We start from the raw sequence: 24,395 nt of genomic DNA on the forward strand, positions 1-24,395 counted from the left end.
TGGCGTCGGGGTCGGAGCACATGAGTTGACCAAGTGAGGTCAGATAGCATAGGTGAACGTGAGAAGCCTGGCACAAATAAGTGGAAACAATGCTTGGAATCACCTCGGGGCCTCGTGGTCGCCAACCCACGCTTCCAAGTTGAGAGTCCCTGGGGTTCCTTTTAGTCGCCTTTTATGACTGGCAGGGGATAACGTGGGTGTTATTCTGCTGTCCCCGCCTACAGAGGGTCCCTTTTTTTCCTATTTGCTTTACGTCGCACCGACACAGATATGGCGACGACGGGATAGGAAAGGCCAGGAATTGGAAGGAAGCGGCCGTGGCCTTAATTAAGGTACAGCCCCGGCATTCGCCTGGTGTGAAAATGGGAAACCACGGAAAACCATATTCAGGGCTGCCGACAGTGGGGCTTGAACCCACTATCTCCTGATGGTCCCTTTTTTAAGGACACCCTGTATATGGTGTATCTTCATAATGTGGAGACTTCTGGCATAAATATCGTCAGCTCAGCTGAAAAAAAAAAAATGAAAAACTGAGAATACTCAGCTTGTTCCCAGTCACTCGAACGGGTCAGGAATGTAATGAATGCAGCCCCCATCTAGTGGTGAGGATAGGAATTGTGCCGGCTGCCGAAGCCTTCGCGCTCCTCTGGGGCAGTGATTAATGACTGACAGATGAAATGAAATGATACTGGAGTGTGTTGCTCGAATGAAAGATGTCAGGGAAAACTGGAGTACCCGGAGAAAAAACCTGTTCCGCCTCCGCTTTGTCCAGCACAGATCTCACGTGAAGTGACCGGTATTGTCAGCTCAGTTACTCAAGTTAATTTTGCTTCACTTTCTTTCGAATTACGGCGTTTATTTATTTGCTAGCCGATTTCCACCATCGTGCTAGAGCCCTATATCTACCAGTGTATACAAAAAGCTTAATGGTCGAACGAAAACTAGTTACCTTTTTGAGTGGGTAGATATTTTAAAGATAATCATAATTAAAAGTCAACCTTTGAGGTTACATCACAAGTTTAAACACCATGGCATGTTTCAAATATCACCAATCAACTTGTATAAACATTTATGCCAATACATTTTTCAAAGTATCCACAATAAATATACAATATAGATCGATAAATATATAATTATCTTGCATTTGTCTTCAACTTTTGATAGTTATTAAAAATGCTCGATAGCTGCAGTCGCTTAAGCGCGGCCAGTATCCAGTATTTGGGAGATAGTAGGTTCGAACCCTACTGTCGGCAGCCCTGAAGATATTTTCCGTGGTTTCCCATTTTCACACCAGGCAAATGCTGGGGCTGTACCTTAATTAAGGCCACAGCCGCTTCCTTCCTACTCCTGGCCCTTTCCTGTCCCATCGTCGCCATAAGACCTATCTGTGTCGGTGCGACGTAAAGCAACTAGAAAAAACATGCCTACGCAGCTCATGACACAAAATCCCATATAGTAACTGACTCCCTCGCTATCTCTCTTTCTTGTGTTAGATTGTGGCAAAACTGTTTATGTCAATCACTAGAAGCAAAATAAGTACACAACTATTCAAGCTCTTTAAGTTTTTCAATCATGTAATTACCCGTTTCGCCCCAGTGTGGCAGTGGACTCGTCATTTGGATTGTCAAAACTTTCTAAGACGTTCGCGGCTCGTGCGCCATTGAGACACCACTGCAAGCCACCTTCAAGTCTCCAGCGTCTTGAAAAGGGTTAGCAATCCAACTGACGAGCCCATTGGGACACTGGGGTTAAAAACGTTGATAATAATTTAATTGGAAAAGCCTACAGAGCTTAAATAATTTAATATTCGCAATCGATGAAATTAAATTATGGTTCCCTTTTTGAGATTTTAATTTTTGAAGATAAATATATTTTATCTCTAATAATCTAAAATATGTTACTAAACTGTTTAACAGGTTTGTATTATTTGAAAATTAATATTTTCTCTGTTTCTTCATCAAAAATTGTTCTAATTTTTCCATTTTTAAGTATTGTTATAATGACAAATGTGATAGTAATTTTCGACCAAGAATTAAGGGAGAAGAAACACAATTCATCAGGAGGAGACTCGTGTACATCATATACACGTTAGAATTATAAAGTATTTAATTATTATTATTATTATTATTATTATTATTATTATTATTATCTATATATTAAAAAATTGATGAAAACTAAAGTCAGTCAGTCCGGTCATTCTATCCGGTCGATTTCCTTCATTCTTTTTTTAACTGAAAAGTATTCATGCACAGTCTTCAACATTTTTTCTCATTGAAGCAATCATATCTTTCGTTCTAATTGAGATACGCGATCCGTTTTGGTCTAAAAACACTCATTGGATCAAGCGCTTTCTTTTTAGGTAATAACTACTTAAATTGGTACATTCTGAGAAAAGTTATGAGTACATTTGTCTCCATGACGAAGATCTTTGAAGGACTTTTTACAGTTCGGCGCGTAGTGTTCTTCCAAGGAACTTTTAATTCAATTTTCTTTGTGTGATGTATTTTCAAGTGTTTTGTTGACATAATCTATATATTAAAAAAATGATGAAACTAAAGTCAGTCAGTACGGCCATTCTATCCGGTCGATTTCCTTCATTTTTTTTAAACTGAAAGGTATTCATGCACAGATTTGTCATCAGGCACGATAAATCACTTCAGTTCCGCTTTCCTCAAATTATTTGATTTTTCAATTTTTTGTCTCTTTGAGGCAATCATATCTTTGGTTCTGATTGAGGTACGCAGTTCGTTTTGGGCTAAGAACACTCAGTGGATCAAGCTATTTCATTTCAGCTCTTAACTATTCCAATTGGTTGATTCTGAGGAAAGTTATGAGTGCACATTCAATTTGACGTCTCATTTCTTCAACATTTTTTCTCATTGAAGCAATCATATCTTTCGTTCTAATTGAGGTACGCAGTTCGTTTTGGTCTAAAAACACTCAGTAGATCAAGCGCTTTCTTTTGATGTAATAACTACTTAAACATGAGTACATTTGTCTCCATGACGAGGATCTTTGAAGGACTTTTTAACAGCTCAGCGCGTAGTGTTGTTCCAAGGAACGTTTAATTCAATTTCTTTGTGTGATGTATTTTCAGGTGTTTTGTTGACATAATATTACATTCTCTTACCACAGTGGATCATGTGCTTTATTTCATTAACTCGAAACTTTGCAAATACATCCGTGAGGGTAGTAACGAACAACACCATATATACTTTGTACATTGCGGGCGGAGCCAGCGGGAAACTGCTAGTTATTATTATTATTATTATTATTATTATTATTATTATTATTATTTGAAATCTATACTTTGTATTTCCCCAGTCTTTGAAAACTTGAATTTATAATTAAATCACTTTGTTATTATTGTAGTGAATAGTTAGTACGATACACAGCACACGCTTTTTTTTTGTAAGACATCGTTAAAATAGTTTTATAGCAATTGATATGATCTGGGAACAAGCAAGTTGATTATAAAAAGTATTATTTTTTATTTTTATTTTTTTGTTATTTGCTTTACGTCGCACCGACACAGATAGGTCTTACGGCGACGATGGGGTAGGAAAGGCCTAGGAATTGGAAGGAAGCGGCCGTGGCCTTAATTAAGGTATAGCCCCGGCATTTGCCTGGTGTGAAAATGGGAAACCACGGAAAACCATCTTCAGGGCTGCCGACAGTGGGGCTCGAACCCACGATCTCCCGATTACTGGATACTGACCGCACTTAAGCGACTGCAGCTATCGAGCTCGGTATAAAAAGTATCATGTTAATCCTGTATGTTTTCAAATGTTATTCTCTGATTAGAGACACTTATGGATAATAATCAGGTCTTTGAATTTTCGTAATGTAAGTTATTTGAAAGTTACACTGCCGGAAAAAGACATATAACATCCTCAAGGACTGTGTTCATGTGCATACTGAGGACTTATGTTAATGGTTCATTTGTCACGGACATTGGCGATCAGATGGCGCTCAGGAGGCCTGTCCGTGCGCACTCCCTTTAGACTCAGCAGGAAGTAACTGCACTGAGGTTGGAGGTGAACAGTGTTTGCAACGTTCATGCCCTATCGACGAGTACGTTCTCTTGTTGAACAACTGCAGCCATTTGAACGGGGTCACATTGTGGGACTGTGGGAAGCTGGATGGAGGTATCGACGGATTGCTGCACATGTTGGGCACAATGTATCGGTTGCGTGTCGCTGCTTTCAACAGTGGTCTGTGGAACACTCCCACATCTGTAGACCAGGCTCCGGATGTCTGTGTAATACAGACGCACGTCAAGATCGACGTATTGTGTGAACAGTGGTGCCCGAACGAACATCATCCAGGAACGAAATCCGGTCACATGTTGCACCTGCTGTTTCACTAGGGACCATTGGGAACCGTGTGCTTGCAGCAGGATTACGATCACGTGTGGCTCTGGCCAGGCTACCACTGACACCACGACATCACTATACTGCTAATAATAAGAGTTGGGGTGTGACATTTCATAGAGGGAGGTCCGTTTACTGCCTGCCGAGGCGGGATAAAGGGAGTGGCTGTGTGGTTGCCATGGAAACGAGGGTGGGGCGACTGCGGTTGCCATGGAGATAAAACTTCAGGGCAGCTCGTCTTGCTGGGAGTTGCCAAACCTGTCACTATCACTGATAAGAACCTGATTGTTTGTATAAGAGTGATCGCAAATGGGACGACACCGCCTGGCCAGGTTGTCTACAACAGATCACAGCCGTCAGAATGGAGGGAACAAGTGAGCCGGAAGCGAGGGGTAAGAGCATGTAGAAAGGAATGCTGGAATGTGGCAACATCGTGAAATGGCATGTGCAGTGCTCCTCCCTCCAACCGTACCTGTCAGACGCCAACTTTAGTTAAGTCTAGTATAAGCATGGCTTCTTTGGTGTCGTGAAAGAGTCGACCGGAGAGGGCGATGGCGCTCTGTTGTCTTCAGTGAGAGAAGGCAAGTGATGGACGTAGACGTGTACGGCGTAAACCTGGTGAGCGGCTTATTTCAGAATGCGTTCGCCCACGACATCCAGGTCCTGCCCCAGGATTCATGGTGTGGCGGGCCATCAGTTACAACTCGCAGTCACAGTTGGTGTGTCTGCAGTGCCCACTATACTGAATATGTTGTTGTCCCCGTGCTACTTCGACAGGAAGGTGATGTGCTTTTTCAGAAGGACAATGCACGACCACATACAGCAGCTGCGACGCAACGTGCTCTACGTAGTGTACAACAACTACCATGGCCAGCAATATCACCGGATTTCTCGCTAATTGAACACGTATGTGACATGACGAAGCGGGAACTTACGCGTTACGTAGAGCCTGCAAGACCATTGTCAAATTGCATCAAAAGGTGGAAGATGCTTGGGACAATCTATCGCAGGATGCCATTCGGCACCTTTATGATCGTTTGCATGTGCGTATACACGCCTACATTGCCGTCAGAGGGGGCTACACTGCGTATTGATGCGACTGTTCGGGCACCCTTTACTGTGACATGTCTGTGTCATTTGGTCTGAATTTGTAATCATATACTCCTGCAATGATAAACTACTTGTCACATCGCTTGTGAATAAAATGATCATGTCCTTCAGGATGTTTCATGTAGTTTTTCCCCGGCAGTGTATGTAAAGATTTATTCTGACAATCTGACAATCAGAGGCGTCACTTAAGAGAGACTGTAGTCGAGTAGACATTTAATAATGTGTTATTATTATTATTATTATTATTATTATTATTATTATTATTATTATTATTATTATTATTATTATTATTATTATTGCTGTTTTACATCTCCTGATGGAGAACACCCTGTTCCCTTCCTTGCGTTTTACAGATATGTACAACACAATTTAATTTAACATGTAGGCCTACCTGTCTACTGATGACGAATCTCCGTTATTCACCAAGTACCGACACTCTGGATAGCTTCGAGCATATTTATCTGGAAAAAAAAATGGAGAAAATAATTTATTTCACGTATTAGTACAGAGCATCAGATGTACAAACAATTGACATTTGTAATGAATTTTTTCAGTTTTTTCAGGAAATAACAACAGTAAATTTTGGATGTAGACGTGTATTGTCTACAGAGGTGTGAAAATTATGACTCAAAGTAAAAAGTTTGATGTTTTATAGTTCCCCTCACTCTAAAATCACTCAGGCATGTGACAATGACAACTGAATGTATGGAGCAACATTTAACTTCCTCGTTATGTAGAATTTGGGAACACTGTGTCGAAAACCTTGAAATTGTTGTTGCTGTTTTAGAGATCTGGAATGTGCTCTAGGTGTGTTTTATCTTTAATTTAACATTAAATAATGATGAGTATTTATAGGGTCCATGCATAAGTTCGTGCGGTATTCTTTTGGGTTGGCAACAATGTGGCGTGAAGGAATTGCTTATCCTTATTACGTTGTTTTAACTGAGTTTGGAGTTCATGTGTTGTGAAACACAGCTTTTCTTGATTGTGAACGTATTATTTGTGTATATTTCAGACAAATGGATATGGAATGTCAAGTTGAGAAAAGTGAGCATTTACGACACATTCTCTTTGAGTTTAACCGATGGCCCGCCTCTGTGGTGTACTGGTTAGTGTGATTAGCTGTCACCCCCGAAAGCTCGGGTTCAATTCCCGGCTCTGCCACGAAATTTGAAAAGTGGTACGAGGGCTGGAAGGGGGTCCACTCAGCCTCTGGAGGTCAACTGAGTAGAGGTGGGTTCGATTCCAACCTCAGCTATCCTAGAAGTGGTTTTCCGTGGTTTCCCACTTCTCCTCCAGGCAAATGCCGGGATGGTACCTAACTTAAGGTCACGGCCGCTTCCTTCCCTGTTCCTTTTCTATCCCTTCCAATCTTTCCATCCCCCCAAAAGGCCCCTGTTCAGCATAACAGGTGAAGCCGCCTGGGCGAAGTACTGGTCATCCTCCACCGTTGTATCCCCCGGCCCAGAGTCTGAAGCTCCAGGACACTGCCCTTGAGGCGGTAGAGGCGGACTCGCTGAGTCCGAGGGAAAAACCGACCCTGGAGGGTAAACAGAAGAAGAAGAAGAAGAAGAAGAAGAAAAGTTTAACCAAGGATCTAGTGTAGCAGGAGCTGAAAGAACAATTTGTGAAGTGTACGGGAATGAAGCAGTTCCTGAAAGAACAGTGCAAAATTTCTTCTTCCGCTTTCGAGCAGGACAGTTTGACTTGTCTGATGATCCACGTTCTGGAAGACCTTCAGATTTTGATGAAAATCGCTTGAATTAGTTGCTTCTGTAGCTTAACACTGATATGGAATCAACAATAAAAATGCAAATTCATGAATATCTGTGTTATCATAGCCGGTACGGTAAAAATATATAAGATATAAATGATCGGAAATTTAATTTTATATCATTTTTTTCGTGTTGCTATTTCTAGCCGGGTGCAGCCCTTGTAAGGCAGACCCTCCGACGAGGGCGGGCGGCATCTGCCATGTGTAGGTAACTGCGTGTTATTGTGATGGAGAATAGTGTTTAGTGTGGTGTGTGAGTTGAACAAACACCCAGCCCCCGAGGCATTGGAATTAACCAATGAAGGTTAAAATCCCCGACCCGGCCGGGAATCGAGCTCGGGACCCTCTGAACCGAAGGCCAGTACGCTGACCATTCAGCCAACGAGTCGGACATTCTATATAACTTATGTAGTGTTTATAGATAGGAACACTAATGACATAACTATTTGAGAATTGCATTTTAGGCCTTCCCATAAACTACCATTTCTCTTAGCATGAATTAAATTATTTGTAGCCTAGATTTCATTGCCTCATTCCTCGACTTTACATATCCATTTTCATTAAATTCTCTTCAGCCATTTTCTCGTGATTCCCGTACAGCCAGACAGACAGACAGACAGACAGACAGACAGACAGACAGACAGACAGACAGACAGACAGACGGAAAATTAAAAAGCGCACTTCCTTGTTACCGTGGACACGACCGGTATAGAAATAAAGTTCTTTTTTAAAAATTCTAAGCAATGTACAGATAAAACTCTTACTTTATATATACTGTATAGATATGACCGCGTTTTACACCAATAAACTTAGCACGACTCAAACCCCTCCATAAAAATACTTGATTATATTGGGGGGGGGGGCAGGTTTTCCCGAGTGTGATCTATCCAACTTTCTTTGGATAAAGCATTTCCAGAAATGAACGCAAATACTATATTATTTTAAATGTGTAAATGATTATGCTGATTAAGGTTACTTGATTATATTGGGGGGCAGGTTTTCTCGAGTGTGATCTATCCAACTTTCTTTGGATAAAGCATTTCCAGAAATGAACGCAAATACTATATTATTTTAAATGTGTAAATGATTATGCTGATTAAGGTTACAAAAGTATGAAAGTAAAATACGAAACAGAAATGTGGAGTGCTAAACTGTCATATGACCAAAAACAGAAGACATACGGTTAACATATGTACTAATGTGATGAAAAAAAAAATTAAATGTCGCATGGCTTTTAGTGCCGGGATATCCCAGGACGGGTTCGGCTCGTCAGATGCAGATCTTTCTATTTGACTCCCGTAGGCGACCTGCGCGTCGTGATGAGGATGAAATGATGATGAAGACAACACATACACCCAGCCCCCGCGCCGTAGGAATAAACCAATTAAGGTTAAAATCCCCGACCCGGCCGGAAATCGAACCCGGGGCCCTCTGAACCGAAGGTCAGTACGCTGACCGTTCAGCCAACGAGTCGGGCACTAATGTGATTTTTAGAATAGGATTTTAAATTTTAACATTAACTTTGATTTAACTCAAGTATGACAGTTACCTCAATCTTTATCCTAAATTACTTAAATAAATAGTCGTTCTACATTAAACATATAGCTTCTTATACATATCGAGATCGTAAAAAACTTAAATTAAAATATTAAACCGAATTAAACAAATAACCAGAAACAAGAGAAATAGACATTAAGATATTTATTATGAGTTACTTCCTTAGTAAGTGCATTACTCTTGTTCTTTACTTCATAAGGACTGGAATGACATTTTGAGATAAAATGTCTTCCAGCAGCACGACACTAATTCCTCTGTTTGACTTTTGAGATTGCAGCTACTTTTATTAGATCCCTGTCCTCATGCAACTGACTGAGCAGTATTGGTATTGGCGTATTGGTTTTCCGTATGTTGTATGATTTTAGTGTAACAAAATGAAAACTGGTTCCTTGTAAACCAGCATTGCACAACCACATATGAGCAGTTCGTGCTTTACCTGGGTATAGGCCGGAATTTCCGCCTCTGTGGTGTAGTGGTTAGTATGATTAGCCGCCACCCCTGGAGGCCCGGGTTCGAAAAGTGGTACGAGGGCAAGAACGGGGTCCACTCAGCCTCGGGAGGTCAACTGAGTAGAGGTGGGTTCGATTCCCACCTCAGCTATCCTGGAAGTGGTTTTCCGTGGTTTCCCACTTCTCCAGGCAAATGCCGGGATGTTACCTAACTTAAAGCCACGGCCGCTTCCTTCCCTCTTCCTTGTCTATCCCTTCCACTCTTCCCATCACTCCGCAAGGCCCCTGTTCAGCATAGCAGGTGAGGCCACCTGGGCGAGGTACTGGTCATCCTCCCCAGTTTTATCCCCCGACACAGAGTCTGAAGTTCCAGGACACTGTCTTTGAGGCGGTAAAGGTGGGATCCTTCGCTGAGTCCGAGGGATAAACCGACCCTGAAGGGTAAACAGATTAAGAAGAAAAAGATAGGCTGGAATGAAATTCAAGTGAAATAAATTCCAAGGTTTATCCAAATTTGTCGGGTATTGTGAGCTTACCCGGGTAGGCCGTGGATTATCCAGTCGCCTTATCTGTAACATATAAACCTCAAAAAAAGTTTGGAATACCATAGGTTTGACTTTAATAGTATTAAGAACGAGCAAGTGGCCGTGCGGGTAGGGTCACGCAGCTGTGAGCTTGCATCTGGGAAATAGTAGTTTCGAACCCCTCACTGTCGGCAGCCATGAAGATGGTTTTCCGTGGTTTCCAATTTCCACACCAGGCGAATGCTGGGACTGTACTTTAATTAAGGCCACGTCCGCTTCCTTTCCACTCCTAGCCCTTTCCGATCCCATCGTCGCCATAATACCTATTTGTGTCGGTGCGACGTAAAGCAGATTGCAATAGTATTATGTTCTACTCGTTCATATTTGGGTTTGGAAAATGCGTGGTGAACGAATCGTACCATCGTGTCTAGCAGGCAAATTTTTCTCAATATCGCATCACATGACTGCATTTGTAAGCTGATATGATGGTACAATTTCATTCTTATTTGCCTCTTCGTTTTGAATGAACACTACTGTTTTTTTCAGTAATCATTCTTAATTATTTAAGGTCGTTTGACATTACGAATTAAAAAAGCCCTTAATCATTTCAACTTAAAAGTCTCATAACGCAGTATAAATCTAAACATCGAGCAATGTCGGAGTATGGTAAGTAACTTCCTCCTTGCGAAATACGGTAGATCAAAACTCAAAATATTACTTTTACGAAAGTTGAAATTAATTTCGCTCAAATTACTTGGAATGGTCGATCTGCTTGAATGCTCTCATTTCTCTTCTCAGGCATCATTAGGAGGCTTGCTCAAGGAAATAATCGAACATTGAAAATAACTCTTTTGGGGTCCTACCTGCGGCCTGGTTAGCTTTCTTTCTTTCTTTCTTTCTTTCTTCCTTTCTTTCTTTCTTTCTTTCTTTCTTTCTTTCTTTCTTTCTTTCGAAGTAATATTAATAAGCTTACAACACTCCTAGCGCAATTTACCTTTTATGAAAACAGCTCTGGTACAGGAGGTATTTGTGGGTATATCCCCCTTTGAGTGGGGGCTTTAGAATACACCCACCTGTCGTAAGAAGTGATTAAAAGGGAGATCAGGGACTTCTTGCTTTTTTTTCCGATCCTGAAAGTATTAGGTTTATGAGACCTAGGAAGTGTTTCATTTTCATGTCATTCGTGGACCTGTGTGGCCCTTCGTAGCTATTCGTGCCCCTTCCCTTTCATTTACTGGTACGGTCATTCTTCACAGGATCAGACAACTTCATTTTTCCTCCTCTGATAAGAGGTTCTCCAGTTTACTTTCTCTTAAAACAATAGTCACCATCACCATCATTTGGGGAGGTTCTATATGAGTTGCGCCGTGGAGATTCCCCGCCGGGAGTAGACGTGGTTTGACAGCTGTCTTAAGCATCTGCTACCTGCGCTGCACCGCAGGGGGTTATGGAATGTCTGTGAATATCTGTAGTACTGAGATTTTGAAATTAATATATACAAAATATCATTCACTCTATCTTTTTTTTTTGCTAGTTGTTTTACGTCGCACCGATACAGATAGGTCTTACGGCGACGACGGGACAGGAAAAGGCTAGGAGTGGGAAGGAAGCGGCCGTGGTCTTAATTAAGGTACAGCCCCAGTATTTGCCTGGTGTGAAAATGGGAAACCACGGAAAACCATTTTCAGGGCTGCCGACAGTGGGGTTCGAACCTACTATCTCCCGAATACTGGATACTGGCCGCACTTAAGCGACTGCAGCTATCTAGCTCGGTATTCACTCTATCAATGTTGGTTTCTTGCACATTTAGAAAACCTGCATCGTATTTATATCAGTGGGTGAAATGTGTATTACTACGTAGTTTGACTTAATTTACAAACCAAGTGTGGAAACATGGAATCAATCTTTCAGTCTTATGAAGAATATCCACAGCCTGTTTGTAGCTAACTGACAGGGTCAGGAATAGAATGAATGAAGAATGAAATACCGCTAAAGGAAGAAAATACCGCCGAATGCGAGATCTGACGTGCTTTTGCGGACAAAGATTAGGCTAATGGATGGCAAATGAAATGTAGCGAATTTGTTGAATAAAGAATGACCAGTGAAAACAGAAAAAAACTGTCTCTACCTACGTTTCCCCGACATGCACCCCTTATGAAGTGATAGGGCTCAAGAATGAACCATAGCTACTGCCAAAGAAAGGAAATTGTGAGCCCTGGCGAGGCCTGTCGCATTTTCCTGGGTATAAAAGATTAATACATGACAAATGAAATTGTTTCAAACAGTGCTGATATAAATATGAAGAAATCAGAAATAATATTTTGAACGCCAGCTTTGTCCAGCATAAACGCTATCTAAAGTGATCGTAGATTTAACCCCCGGAGCAGTGATGGGAAGCCTACGTTCCATTAATCTTAACAATAACTGAAATTTACAGTTTTCCGTCGCAAATGTTCATTGTATCAGCGTTGTTTCATTCACTGTGGAATTCCCAAACAAGACCTCTAGTTCCTAGAATGATTAATGACCACGGCGCAAGTTTTACTGATTTTAACACGGCGCAACTTTTACTCGGCGCAACTCATACGACACCTTTGGGGATTACCTCAAATCTACAAAAAATCACCTTAAACAAAGCTCAGTCTTGCCGTTAATTCCGCACTTCCTGAGTTTAATGTATTCCTCTGCCCTCACCTTCTTTCTTTCTTTCTTTCTTTCTTTCTTAATCTGTTTACCCTCCAGGGTTGGTTTTTCCCTGGGACTCAGCGAGGCATCCCACCTCTACCACCTCAAGGGCAGTATCCTGGAGCGTGAGACATTGGGTCGAGGGATACTACTGGTGAAGATGACCAGTACCTCGCCCACATGGCTTCACCTGCTATGCTGAACAGGGGCCTTGGCGGGGGGTGGGATGATTGGAAAGGATAGACAAGGAAGAGGGAAGGAAGCGACCGTGGCCTTAAGTTAGGTACCATCCCCGCATTTGCCTGGAGGAGAAGTGGAAAACCACTTCGAGGATGGCTGAGGTGGGAATCGAATCCACATCTACTCAGTTGACATCCCGAGGGTGAGTGGACCCCGTTCCAGCCCTCGTACCATTTTTCCAAATTTCGTGGCAGACCCGGGAATCGAACCCGGGCCTCCGGGGTGGCAGCTAATCACACCAACCACTACACTACAGAGGCGGACCTTCACCTTCTAACACGTCTTTAAAGTGAGTGTACTGGAACAGTGGTCCATAAACTTCTTAATGTACTATTGGTATTATGATTATTATTATTATCCTTACTGAGTTGATATATTACCTTTTCTTGGTCTTGTATGTGTAACAGGAACACACACTAAGATAAAAGCAACCTGAGGTACGAATTTCATTCTGCACCTGCAACAAAGAAAACAACAACAATTGAAGTCCATGATTTATAACAAACTGTTTCGATTCCTTATCTATTCTCTCCAACCTCTTTTCTCCAAATGTCTCAGATGGAGGATCTTTCCATTTGCTACATGAAATCATTATAACACGATATATTTTTTCATTTTTTTCCGGTTAGTAACCTTATGAGCTATTAATAGCTATTGCGTGGATAATGGCGTATGGAAGTTGGAATTATGTATATTACTTGGATTTTGGTAAGGATTCTTTTATTATAATATTAATTAGTACTATAGTGGTATTGGCTGCTGTGACTATTAGTGCTCAACTTCCCTTTTCTTCATGATTACTGGCGGCTATGGCTGCCCCAACACCCGGGAAAATTATTCGATTTCTGCTACATTATTAGCCAACACTTTACTAACTCGCAACCATTATGTTCTCACTTTCTTTTCAGCCTAATTTTGCAATATTGAACAACTTTATTGAATTAGATAGTCTTCTTCTTCTCCTCCTTCTTATCTGTTTACCCTGTATATACTGAGAGGTTTCCAACCTTGCCACAACCTTGCTTTTTGTAGATTTATCGTCATGCGTCACACTTGGATTTTATATATTGGTTCTCATATTCTCCGATACTCTTTCAACATCAGTTCATGTAGCTTTTGGTATCTTTTTCACTGAGGATGGCTCAAAATGAGCCGAAACATGTTTGATTAAAAAATCACTCCATCAAATGGCGGATACGTATATTGAACAGGACTACGTAATAATAAAACATTGTAAAGTGAAAACCATCAATACGGAGTGATACTAATATCTTGTAATAGAATTGTTAGAGTCAATACTGTCAACATACTGCACAAGCAGTCAAATATCTGTGAGTCTGGTTGCCAGCCTTACTAATAAAATCCATTAAGTTTTACGTCCAAGTATTCAAGAATCAAACTTGTATGAGCTAGTTGAAGCTATTTGAACATAAGAATGGTTACAAGCCTTGTCTGAGATTCCAACATCCATTCCACGTAAGGATTGCTAAAGTAACCCTACCGTTGCTAAAATCCATGAATGAGGACGTACCGTACGGTAATTACCAGAAATTACACCTACAGTACATATACTGGAGAAATAAATCTTTAAATTTATCAATACCGAATTCAGATGATTAATCTGAGAAGTATTTTCATTAAGACGACCCTTCAATCATTCCCACGTGTGTAAGCAAGGTATTACTGTCTAGGTTTTCCAATTGTAGCCGTGAACTACACCTCTCATTTGTAGGCTTTGTTTAATTTCCGAAGAGCTCCTGAGAAAAGGACACTATTTTACTTTCCACTACCTTAAACGCACTTACCAATAACTAAACGTCGCCGCACAGAGAGAGCGATCTGCTCGCACAGAATGTCAGGAAACAACAAATTAGATTCCAAGTACTTATCGACACATTTCTGCGCATACGTAGCCAGTAACCATATTGCACAACATTGCATCATCCTGGTGTTGTTCTCTTCGAAGATCTTTACCTTATCTATAAGAGGACTGACGTATTAGATCATGATCATGTCTTTCACTTGATTCTCACATGATACGCTTAATACAATAGAAAACTGTGTTGTTAAGGACTGAATACAGCCGATTAGATTAGTTAAGATAATTTGATACATATTATCGTTCTTTGTCTACAGCAAAGTTTTTATTTGATACCTTATCTTACAAATGTTAGCGTTGCATCTTCGTTCCATACTGAGTGTCACCGAATCTTCGTCCACTTTATTGAATTGGCAACCGAAATGACAGCATAAGGAATTGACAAATCCGCTGGTATAAGATCTGTACTCTTTTATCATTACATTAAGTAGGGCTACTTGCTTCCGGCTCAGTTCTTTTATTTAAAAACTAGCATGTACACACGGCGTCACCCGCGTTTATTAATTCAGCGGGTAAATGTTTATAAACCATTTAACACACATTGTATTTAAATAAATTGTATGATATATTTTATTTAAAAACATGTTATTTACAACGTTTTGGTGGATAGTAAAAATACTATTAAAACAATTTAATAATATGAATTGTCGGTGTTCTCGGTAACGATAGCATGATGTAATATTGTGCAACGTGGTCAGTTGCTACACATGCGTAGGAGTGCGTGGATATGTAGTTGGAATCTATAAAACAGGAGATTTGAAATTAAATTAATTAGCTGTTTCCTGACATTCTTCCCCCTGTGGGTGGGGGCGGTAGAATAACACCCACGGTATCCCCTGCCTGTCGTAAGAGGCGACTGAAAGGGGCCTCAGGGGCTCTGAACTTTGGAGCGTGGGCTGGCGACCATGGGTGCCTGAGCTGAGTCCTGGCATTGCTTCCACTTACTTGTGCCAGGCTCCTCACTTTCATCTATCCTAACCGACCTCTCTTGGTCAACTCTTGTTCTTTTCCGACCCCGATGCTATTAGGTTTGCGAGGGCTAGGGAGTCTTTCATTTTGCACGCCCGTCGTGGCCCTTGTCTTCCTTTGGCCGATACCTTCATTTTTCGAAGTGTCGGATTCCTTCCATTTTTCCCTCTGATTAGTGTTAAATAGAGGATGGTTGCCTAGTTGTACTTCCTCTTAAAACAATAATCACCACCACCACCATCCTGACATTCTGCGCGAGATGTTAATTATTAGTAATTGCGTTTAACGTAGTGGAAAGTAAAATGTCCTCTACTCCGTTTGCGAACCTCCCTCAGCTCTTCAGAAATAAAACAAATGAGAGGTTTATTTCGTGGCTACTTTTGGAAAACCTAGACAATAACAACTTGCTAACAGACATGAGAATGATAAATTATACCGAAGGAGAAGAACGGCTGAACGGTGGATTACTCACGCCAATTTCGCAACCGTTTTGCGATAACATAATGGTAATTAAAATCTGCAACCTTTCTGACTGCGAAGAAAAAATACATTTTATTTTAAAGAAATAAACCTGCGTTTCTTTTAGTAGCTAATTAAAAGGAAAATTCTGCAATTTGGTTTCTGCTGGACATGGAATTAAAGCAAAATTTAGGTTTTTTTTCTTACCGGAGAGAAAAATGTGCCAAAGGATTATAAAGAAATAATTATTTCTGAACTGATATCGCCATAACCGTATGTTTCGAGCATTCCCGTATATTTCACATAGTTTATAATTAAAACAGGAACATAATAGGTTTTGCCTTCGTTCACTATCATTCTCCTTTAAGGCAGCAATTCCCAAGCGGGCTTCCGCGGTACATCATGTTAAGTGTTTGCGAAAGCACATAACATTTTTTTGATAGGTAGTGCTGAAATGTTTTCCCTCTTATCTCATTTCTTTGTTATATTTTGTACTAATCATTATTAAAGGGATGAAACTATTATTACCGAGCGAATAACTGCGTGGTTTGAGTCACGTAGATGTCAACTCGCTTTCGGGAGATAGTGGGTTCGAACCCCACTGTCGGCAGCCCTAGAGATGGCTTTCTATGGTTTATTTTCACACCAGGCAGATGCTGGGGCTGTACTTTTTTACGGCCACGGTCGCTTCCTTTCTGCTCCTATCCCTTTCCAATTCCGCCGTTGCCATAATACCTATCTGCTTCGGTGCGATTTAAAGCAAACTGTTAAAAATCTATTATCTTACGCTGCAAAAGGGAAGATTCACTGTAGTTAATTTATTTGTATTTTATATAATCGTTCTTTTTAGTTATTTTGCAAAATTAAAATAATTTATACTGGCAAAGGACTGTTTCGGTTGCAATCATTTTTCTATTATTTTTCTTTGGATACATGAAATCGTCAATTTCAGACTTAAATAGACATACATGAAAATATTATACCACTGACTTCCAACTGTCAGAAAACTTGGCAAGTTGGCTTACTTCCCTTCCTTATCTTCTGTTAGATACACGGCTGGATCAGGAGCCCTTTCATTGAGTACCCAAGTAGTTTAGATAATTTATTCAGTCTACAAGATTAAGAGTAGCAGGTTGAACTGAAAGGTGTTCGGACATTTAAAGTCAATTTCAGTGAGCAGTCTATTGACTTTTTTCGTTATCGTTGGTCAATCCTGCAATCTAACAGAAAGCTTTAAACATATCACCACAATTCTTCACATATTATTTATGTGAACAAACTTTTTCAGATCTAAAGAACATTGAAAACAACCAATTAAATAGGCTTTTGTCTGTCGAAGAAGAACTTTGTGGTTGTTAGAGTTGTGGCCAAGATTAAAAGTATTGTGTTCCAAGAGACAATCCCTAATATCACACTGCATTGTCGGTGTCAACCGAATGATGTATTTGAAGAACTTCTTATCTTTTTAACTGAGACGGTATTTAATATATATATATATATATATATATATATATATATATATATATATATATATATATCTTTATCTCAAATGTTTTCAGATAATATAAAGACACTCATTCTGTAAAAATATCATTTTTTAAAGTTATAAAATTGAAGAAAATGTCTTTCTTAGAAGAGTATAAAATAAATACTGTTATAAAATTGCAATTTGGTTCACCTGCTACAAAACGCTGTTATATATTTAGCCGTAGATTACACTGTATGCGAGACAGCCAATGTTTTTCGAGGTTTAGTTAAATTCTAATGTTCTCTGAAATGAAGGAGGTCGTAAACACTTCTTTGACCAATATTTCTCCACGAGTAATTGATAAATAAAAATACCCTACACTTTCATTATATTCATAAACGAAAGGCAAGCTACCACTATTCAGCTTACTACAATATTCACAATTAAAATATCAAGGAAGGTTCAACCTTTTCAATACAAAACGTGTTGCATAAGATGTTCACAACATAATATTTATTAAATAGTTAGAACCGGTTTCGACGCTCATTGCGTCATCATCAGCTACAAAAATCACAAATGGGCAAAGTACATGTCATAAAAATTGCATTAATAACTCTTGCATGGCTGAATACAAATGGTAGACTGCTTTTTCTTAAAAGCTAGAAGAACTTGAGTAAAATATGATGATGTGATGTGACACATAAAAGCATAGTGGTTTGATGGGTAAGTATTGTGCATAAAATTGAACTGATGATTTGAACATAAAAGACTGAATATGATGATAAAACGATGTGGTAAAAACAAAGTAGTAAAATTGTCCACTCTTCTGATGTTCAATTCAGGCACATAAGTCCAGGTCCGATGTGCCTGAATTGAACATCAGAAGAGTGGACAATTTTACTACTTTGTTTTTACCACATCGTTTTATCATCATATTCAGTCTTTTATGTTCAAATCATCAGTTCAATTTTATGCACAATACTTACCCATCAAACCACTACGCTTTTATGTGTCACATCACATCATCATATTTTACTCAAGTTCTTCTAGCTTTTAAGAAAAAGCAGTCTACCATTTGTATTCAGCCATGCAAGAGTTATTAATGCAATTTTTATGACATGTACTTTGCCCATTTGTGATTTTTGTAGCTGATGATGACGCAATGAGCGTCGAAACCGGTTCTAACTATTTAATAAATATTATGTTGTGAACATCTTATGCAACACGTTTTGTATTGAAAAGGTTGAACCTTCCTTGATATTTTAATTGTGAATCTCAGTTCAATACGGGAAAATGAAGTTTTTAACTTATAATTACTACAATATTTGCAAAGAATGGGGAAAGTTGTACTCTTATTATTCACAATTTTCTTCAATAGGAAATTCGTAACATTTTGCGTTATACATCACTTATAGTGCCTTTATAAGACAACACAATCATAAATTAATTAACTTCATAACCGTAAATTCGGTTTCTATAGGCCACTCACGTTTAAAAGGTTTCAAATCTCGAGTCAGCTCACACCGCAGATCTTTGTTTACGACAGAAGATTTGTTGTAGGCCTACAGCCATCTATATTTAAATTATTTCTATCATACGAAGTTAGGGCTGACCGCCGACTAAGTATCAGGGAACGGGAAGAAGGGGTAGACATGCATACGAAGTTAGATTTGGCAAATATTGAAACTGTGGTGTTTGGAAGTTGAACTTCTGTTATATGGCATCATCATTCAAAGAATATCCACTTAAAACAGTACCATGTTATCTATATATGTGATCATTAAAGCAATACAGTCGTTCAGTATGGAGACGAGAGCGCTTGTAGGAGAAATTAAAGTTTAATCCATGGCCCTCGCATACGTAAGAACCAAAATGGCGGGTAAGCATAGGCCTACCCATGTTATAGAAACACAGCGTGTCTGAGAGGGGCGCAAATTATCTGTTCTACTATACAGTATGTGAATATGTTCTTCAGAACAGGGTAAAAATACGATAAAACAAACATATCAGGGTCAAATGTAATCATTAAAGAACTACTATCTTCTCGTCGCTCAACATGCCTTTAAATTGGAGGACTGGATACTTTCACAATGAAATTTCCCTTCAACGAGTCTCATTGTTCTGAAAATATCTACAAAATATGGCTCAAATTCTACAGATGACGTAAAATTGAATATTACAGAGATCAATAGGATAGCTAGATAACTAGTCAGGCTTGTCACACAAGCATGTGAAATTTTTATTATTATCGTGAGTAAAAATTCCGAATACAGGGATTCATTCAGTGCTAGAATCGTTATTAATGGCTACTTTGTAAAGTATATCGGAGTTCAACAGCTGAACCTATATTTTCGTAATATTACGCAATGTGTTGCAAAAGAAATCACATCTATTCACAAACGTGCATGGAGAATGTTTTTCATATGTGAATGTAATTATTTACTCACGTTTTAATTCCTTCTTCAACCAGCTACCCAAATAGGCACTAGACAGTACGAGAAATATTTTTTACTGGAGGAACTTCACAAGTCGTTTTGACACACCGAAGGACAGCAGTCGACTATACCGTTAATTCACACCACTACTGTTGCAAGGAATACCAGATTAGATAAGACAAGGCATCTAATTCGTTCTTCGAGGACCAATCACAGCCAAGTTTTCAAGGGCCATTTTACATGGGGGGGGGACTCTAGCCTGATGGGCGTACCCTGTATATTTCACACATATCATAGATGGCAGGTTTGGAACGAATTTCAATGCATCCGGCGGATAACCGGCCGTGCTGTTAACACAATCTCTTGGAGGTACATCTAATCAACTTTATTTTATTTTGGTAAGGCAAAATGAGAAAACTCATGGAGGGAAAAGTGCGGCTAGGACGAATTGGCGCTCTAGAAAGCCTATATCGAAGGAATAAGAAGTTTCATGGTACACTACCGCATTATCACTTAAAAAGCCTAAGCTTGCCCAACATTTTGACGAAATTCAGGCTATATTTAGGCAAAGTGTCCATTTGATGGGAATGAGTGAAACATGGCTGTTTCCCTCTATTTCAAACATCATCGTTGTCCTTGATGGCTATAATCCACATCATCATGATTGTACCAATCATGAAATGATCTCAAGTGTCGTGTCATTTGTACCTCTTCGACCGGTGAGTTATCGAGGACGGTGTTCATGTTTATTGAAGTCATTGCGATTGGACTGAGGGAGTAAATTATCGACCACATAAGGTATCTTATATTGCTGATTTAGAAACGTATCTACCGGGCGAGTTGGCCGGGCTGTTAGGGTCGCGCAGCTGTGAGCTTGCATCCGGGAGATAGTGGGTTCGTACCCTACTGCCGGTAGCCCTGAAGATGGTTTTTCGTGGTTTCCCATTTCCACACCAGGCAAATGCTGGGGCTGTACCTTAATTAAGGCCACGGTCACTTCCTTCCCACTTCTAGCCCTTTCCTATCCCATCGTCGCTCTAAGACCTATCTGTGTCGGTGCGACGTAATGCAAATTCTAAAAAAAAAAAGAAAAAAAAAGAAAAAAGGAGAAAAGAAATAATTTACCTACAATACCCTCGAGGCATACTTATGAATGAATTGTTGGAAGTTACAGGATGCTATCCACCGAGACACATTTGTCCGAGAAACATAAGCAGTCTCTGGTGGACGTTTCTTTAACTTCACTGTAATCTTTGGTAAATTCCACCGAATTCTCTATGTAAACAATATAAAATGTAAAGTAGCCTACTTTTGTGATAGAGTAAAAATATCCGAATGTTTTACACCAACAGTTCTATTGGAAGACTGTGTTGCTAATATTGATGAAAAAATGGAATGACGTATGGCTTTTAGTGCCGAGAGCTTATGTGTGAGCAATTGAGGAACTAACTGACGGTGAGATAGCGCATTCGACTTGCCAGACGCAGGTCTTTTAATTTGACGCCCGTAGGCGAACTGCGCGTCGTTATGAGGATGGAATGATGATGAAGATGACACATACACCCAGCCTTCGTGCCAGGGGAATTAACCAATTATGGTTAAATTTACCGACCCTGATCGGAATCGAACCCTGGACTTCTGTGACCAAAGGTCAGCACGCTAACCATTTAGCCATGGAGCCGGACGCTAACATTAATGATATCTGGTTTTCCTTATGTTGTCTTTTGCCTGAGTCTTACTAGCAGGTTTCAGGTTCCATTCCAGGTTACTTCCGGGGTTTTTACCTGGATCTGAGGGCTGATTCATGGTCCACACAGCTTATGTGTGAGCAGTTGAGGAACTAACTGACGGTGAGATAGCACATTCGGTCTACACAGCCAGGAATAACAACCGAAATGATTCGTTGCGCTGAGCACGTGTCACCTCGGTTGGGTCCCTTTGTTTTCTCTCTTGTGTAAACATATAGCAATAATATTTAGTTAATTTTCCAACGATCTGTTGAATGTACAAGGTGTACCAGTACTAGTTTCTGGTTAGAAAGTCATGCACAAATAAATGTTTTTCTTATGCCACTGTCAAAAGTACATCATGTCAGAATCGAAAGAATTAATACAATTGAAACATAAGACTGTAGGCTGAGATCATAGGAAGTATTTTTAATGAGAAATACATTTTAAAAGCCACTTTAGTTAGTTTGAAAATTATAGGGTCAACTTGCTACCGGAGTACGAACACGCGCCGGGCTGAGTGGCTCTGACGGTTAAGGCGCTGGCCTTCTAACCCCAACTTGGCAGGTTCGATCCTGGCTCAGTCCGGTGGTATTTGAAGGTGCTCAAATACGACAGCCTCCTGTCGGTAGATTACTGGCACGTAAAAGGAACTCCTGCGGGACTAAATTCCGGCACCTCGGAGTCTCAGAAGACCGTAAAAGTAGTTAGTGGGACGTAAAGCAAAGAACATTATTAAAATGGAAGATGGTCAGGCAGAAGTGTCTCCAAGAAGCTTTTGGAACACATCTTTTTTAATTCTGAATGCCTTCCTGTTATGTGCCTTGTGTAATATCTGCCAATTTTATGTTAACTGCAGAGTGTTTTGTGGTGGTAAAACTGTGTACTGTTCAAGGATTGGACATAGAATGACAGGAATAATTAAGTTTGCTCCTAGTGTGCAAAAGGAAAAAAAAAGTTTTTGTTTTTTGTGTTTTTTGTTTTGTTTTTGTTTTTAATTTTTCTGCTGTGAACGACTTGATGTTCTCCTGTCTTAAATTTTAATTGGTTTAGCTGCAACTTATCAACGTTCTGTTTGCGGAATTATTCTAAATTTGTTCTAATATTTTTGTTTTAACAAACAATAAGAAGTTTGTGTATCTCGTTTAGTATGTAAGAAGAGTTTGATATTGTCAATAAAAAAATAAAAAATAAAAAAATGACTCAGACAAAGTAAGTAAAAGACACGCTGTTTTATGGATGGCGGGTTTTTAAACAAGTACATTTATCATATTATCTTCTATGAATAGCGCAGGAATGTGACTTACCTGCATTTACACGTATTATGTTGAATAGTGATGTTTTCACTGAATGTTAGGATAAAAAATCAAATGAAAAGAGGATGTATTCCTGTTGTTGGCAGTCATTTTGGACATTTGTAACTCCAAGGTTTGTGAAGTACAAAATGTTAATGTTTCTTGTTCTTTATGTTCTAATATTCTATGTTCGAAAAGTGTAAACATTAATATGAGATACTCGGTAGTTCTGGTATTCAAGCAATACAAGGCACTGCTTTAAAGGAATTAAGATTGCATAATATATTAATATCTTGAGAGGATCTTTAAGGGATATGCATTAAAAAGGTAATTTTTAGGAATTCTCTCTTTTTGGGCCTGCATGGTTTTCAATTAAAGTAGTTAGTTTGAATTAGACTTTATGTACACAACCTTCTGCCAAAATGAAGTATTTAGCCAAGTAGTAAAAATTTAAAAATAGAATAATACTACAGAATTTACAGCCATGAGAAATTTTCCCATTCCTCTAGCGTATTGAGAACCATGACGGACGAAGACAACGTTGCACATACATCAAACTGAGCATGAATTAACAACTCGTGTGACGAATAGCTATTCATCGTATAGTGCATTCTCCGGCGGTGAGCGTATTTAACACTATATTACATAGTCCAGGTTAGGCACGGGATTTACGATGCTCTGCCATCAAGATATAAGGGAGAGCACTTCTATTGGCTGTAGATATACTCGTGTTTATGAAAATCGCAACACCTTGAAGAAAGCTTAAAACGCACAAGGAACTTACTGTAAATGCAAAGGAGGATATGACAAGCAAGTGGATACAGCTGCGGAGTGATTTTGAATTGCTGGGCTGAGCAGTGTTCTCTGGAATCACCTTAGGCATACAAACAGAGGGCAGTTGTAGAGCCAAGCAAATAGGGTATCAGAATCGAAAAGCTGTAAACCTTTCTTCAAGAGTCAGTATCCCTCGTCGTGCTAAATGGGTGCATTTTAAACATAAAATGGAGTCTGAACGGAGAAGAATGGTCGAATCGCGTGAAAGTGGATTTAAGTACCACACGATATTGCTGCCACTACAGTAAAGATAGTGTGGAAGCAGTGGATCGAAAAGAACCAGATGCATTGAAAACCTCGCAGTGAATCACTAGCTGTAACGACACTGCGGTATGATAGATCTCGTCCCGATGACAATGGCGGATCGTATAACTTTATTATAAGTGTTAGCTCAACGGTGGAGCACTGTAACAGGTGTGACATTGCCTTCTTCCACTGTTCGTCGAACAGGACTGGATGCATGCAGTCCTTTGTGACAGATTCCCTTGACGCTGGATTATTGGCTACAATGGGCTCGTTATCACACAGTGGCATGCAGATTCCCAGTTCATCGTGTTTTCGGACGAGTCCCCCACTTTAACATGGATTCCAACAATGGCTGTATGCTCGTTCGACAA

At 39.8% G+C, this 24,395-nt stretch overlaps 1 protein-coding gene across 2 annotated transcripts in view; it reads right to left on the minus strand.

The window, feature by feature from the left end:
• Positions 1 to 20,063, minus strand: part of LOC136857157 (uncharacterized) — a 30,238-nt gene extending 10,175 nt beyond the window's left edge. The window contains exons 1-3 of one of the 2 annotated variants that reach the window (XM_067135587.2): positions 19,935 to 20,063; positions 13,093 to 13,169; positions 5,875 to 5,944 (exon numbers count right to left, since the gene is read on the minus strand). In XM_067135587.2, the coding sequence (XP_066991688.2) occupies positions 5,875 to 5,944; positions 13,093 to 13,162 (140 nt within the window). In that variant the 5' untranslated portion in view covers positions 13,163 to 13,169; positions 19,935 to 20,063. Of the gene's footprint in view, positions 1 to 5,874; positions 5,945 to 13,092; positions 13,170 to 14,517; positions 14,579 to 19,934 lie in introns of those variants that run through there. The other variant, XM_067135588.2, reaches the window with a different exon arrangement.
• Between the last annotated feature and the right edge of the window lie 4,332 nt (positions 20,064 to 24,395).

Source organism: Anabrus simplex, chromosome 1 (genome assembly GCF_040414725.1).
Source record: "Anabrus simplex isolate iqAnaSimp1 chromosome 1, ASM4041472v1, whole genome shotgun sequence".
In the NCBI taxonomy this organism is placed as follows: domain Eukaryota; kingdom Metazoa; phylum Arthropoda; class Insecta; order Orthoptera; family Tettigoniidae; genus Anabrus; species Anabrus simplex.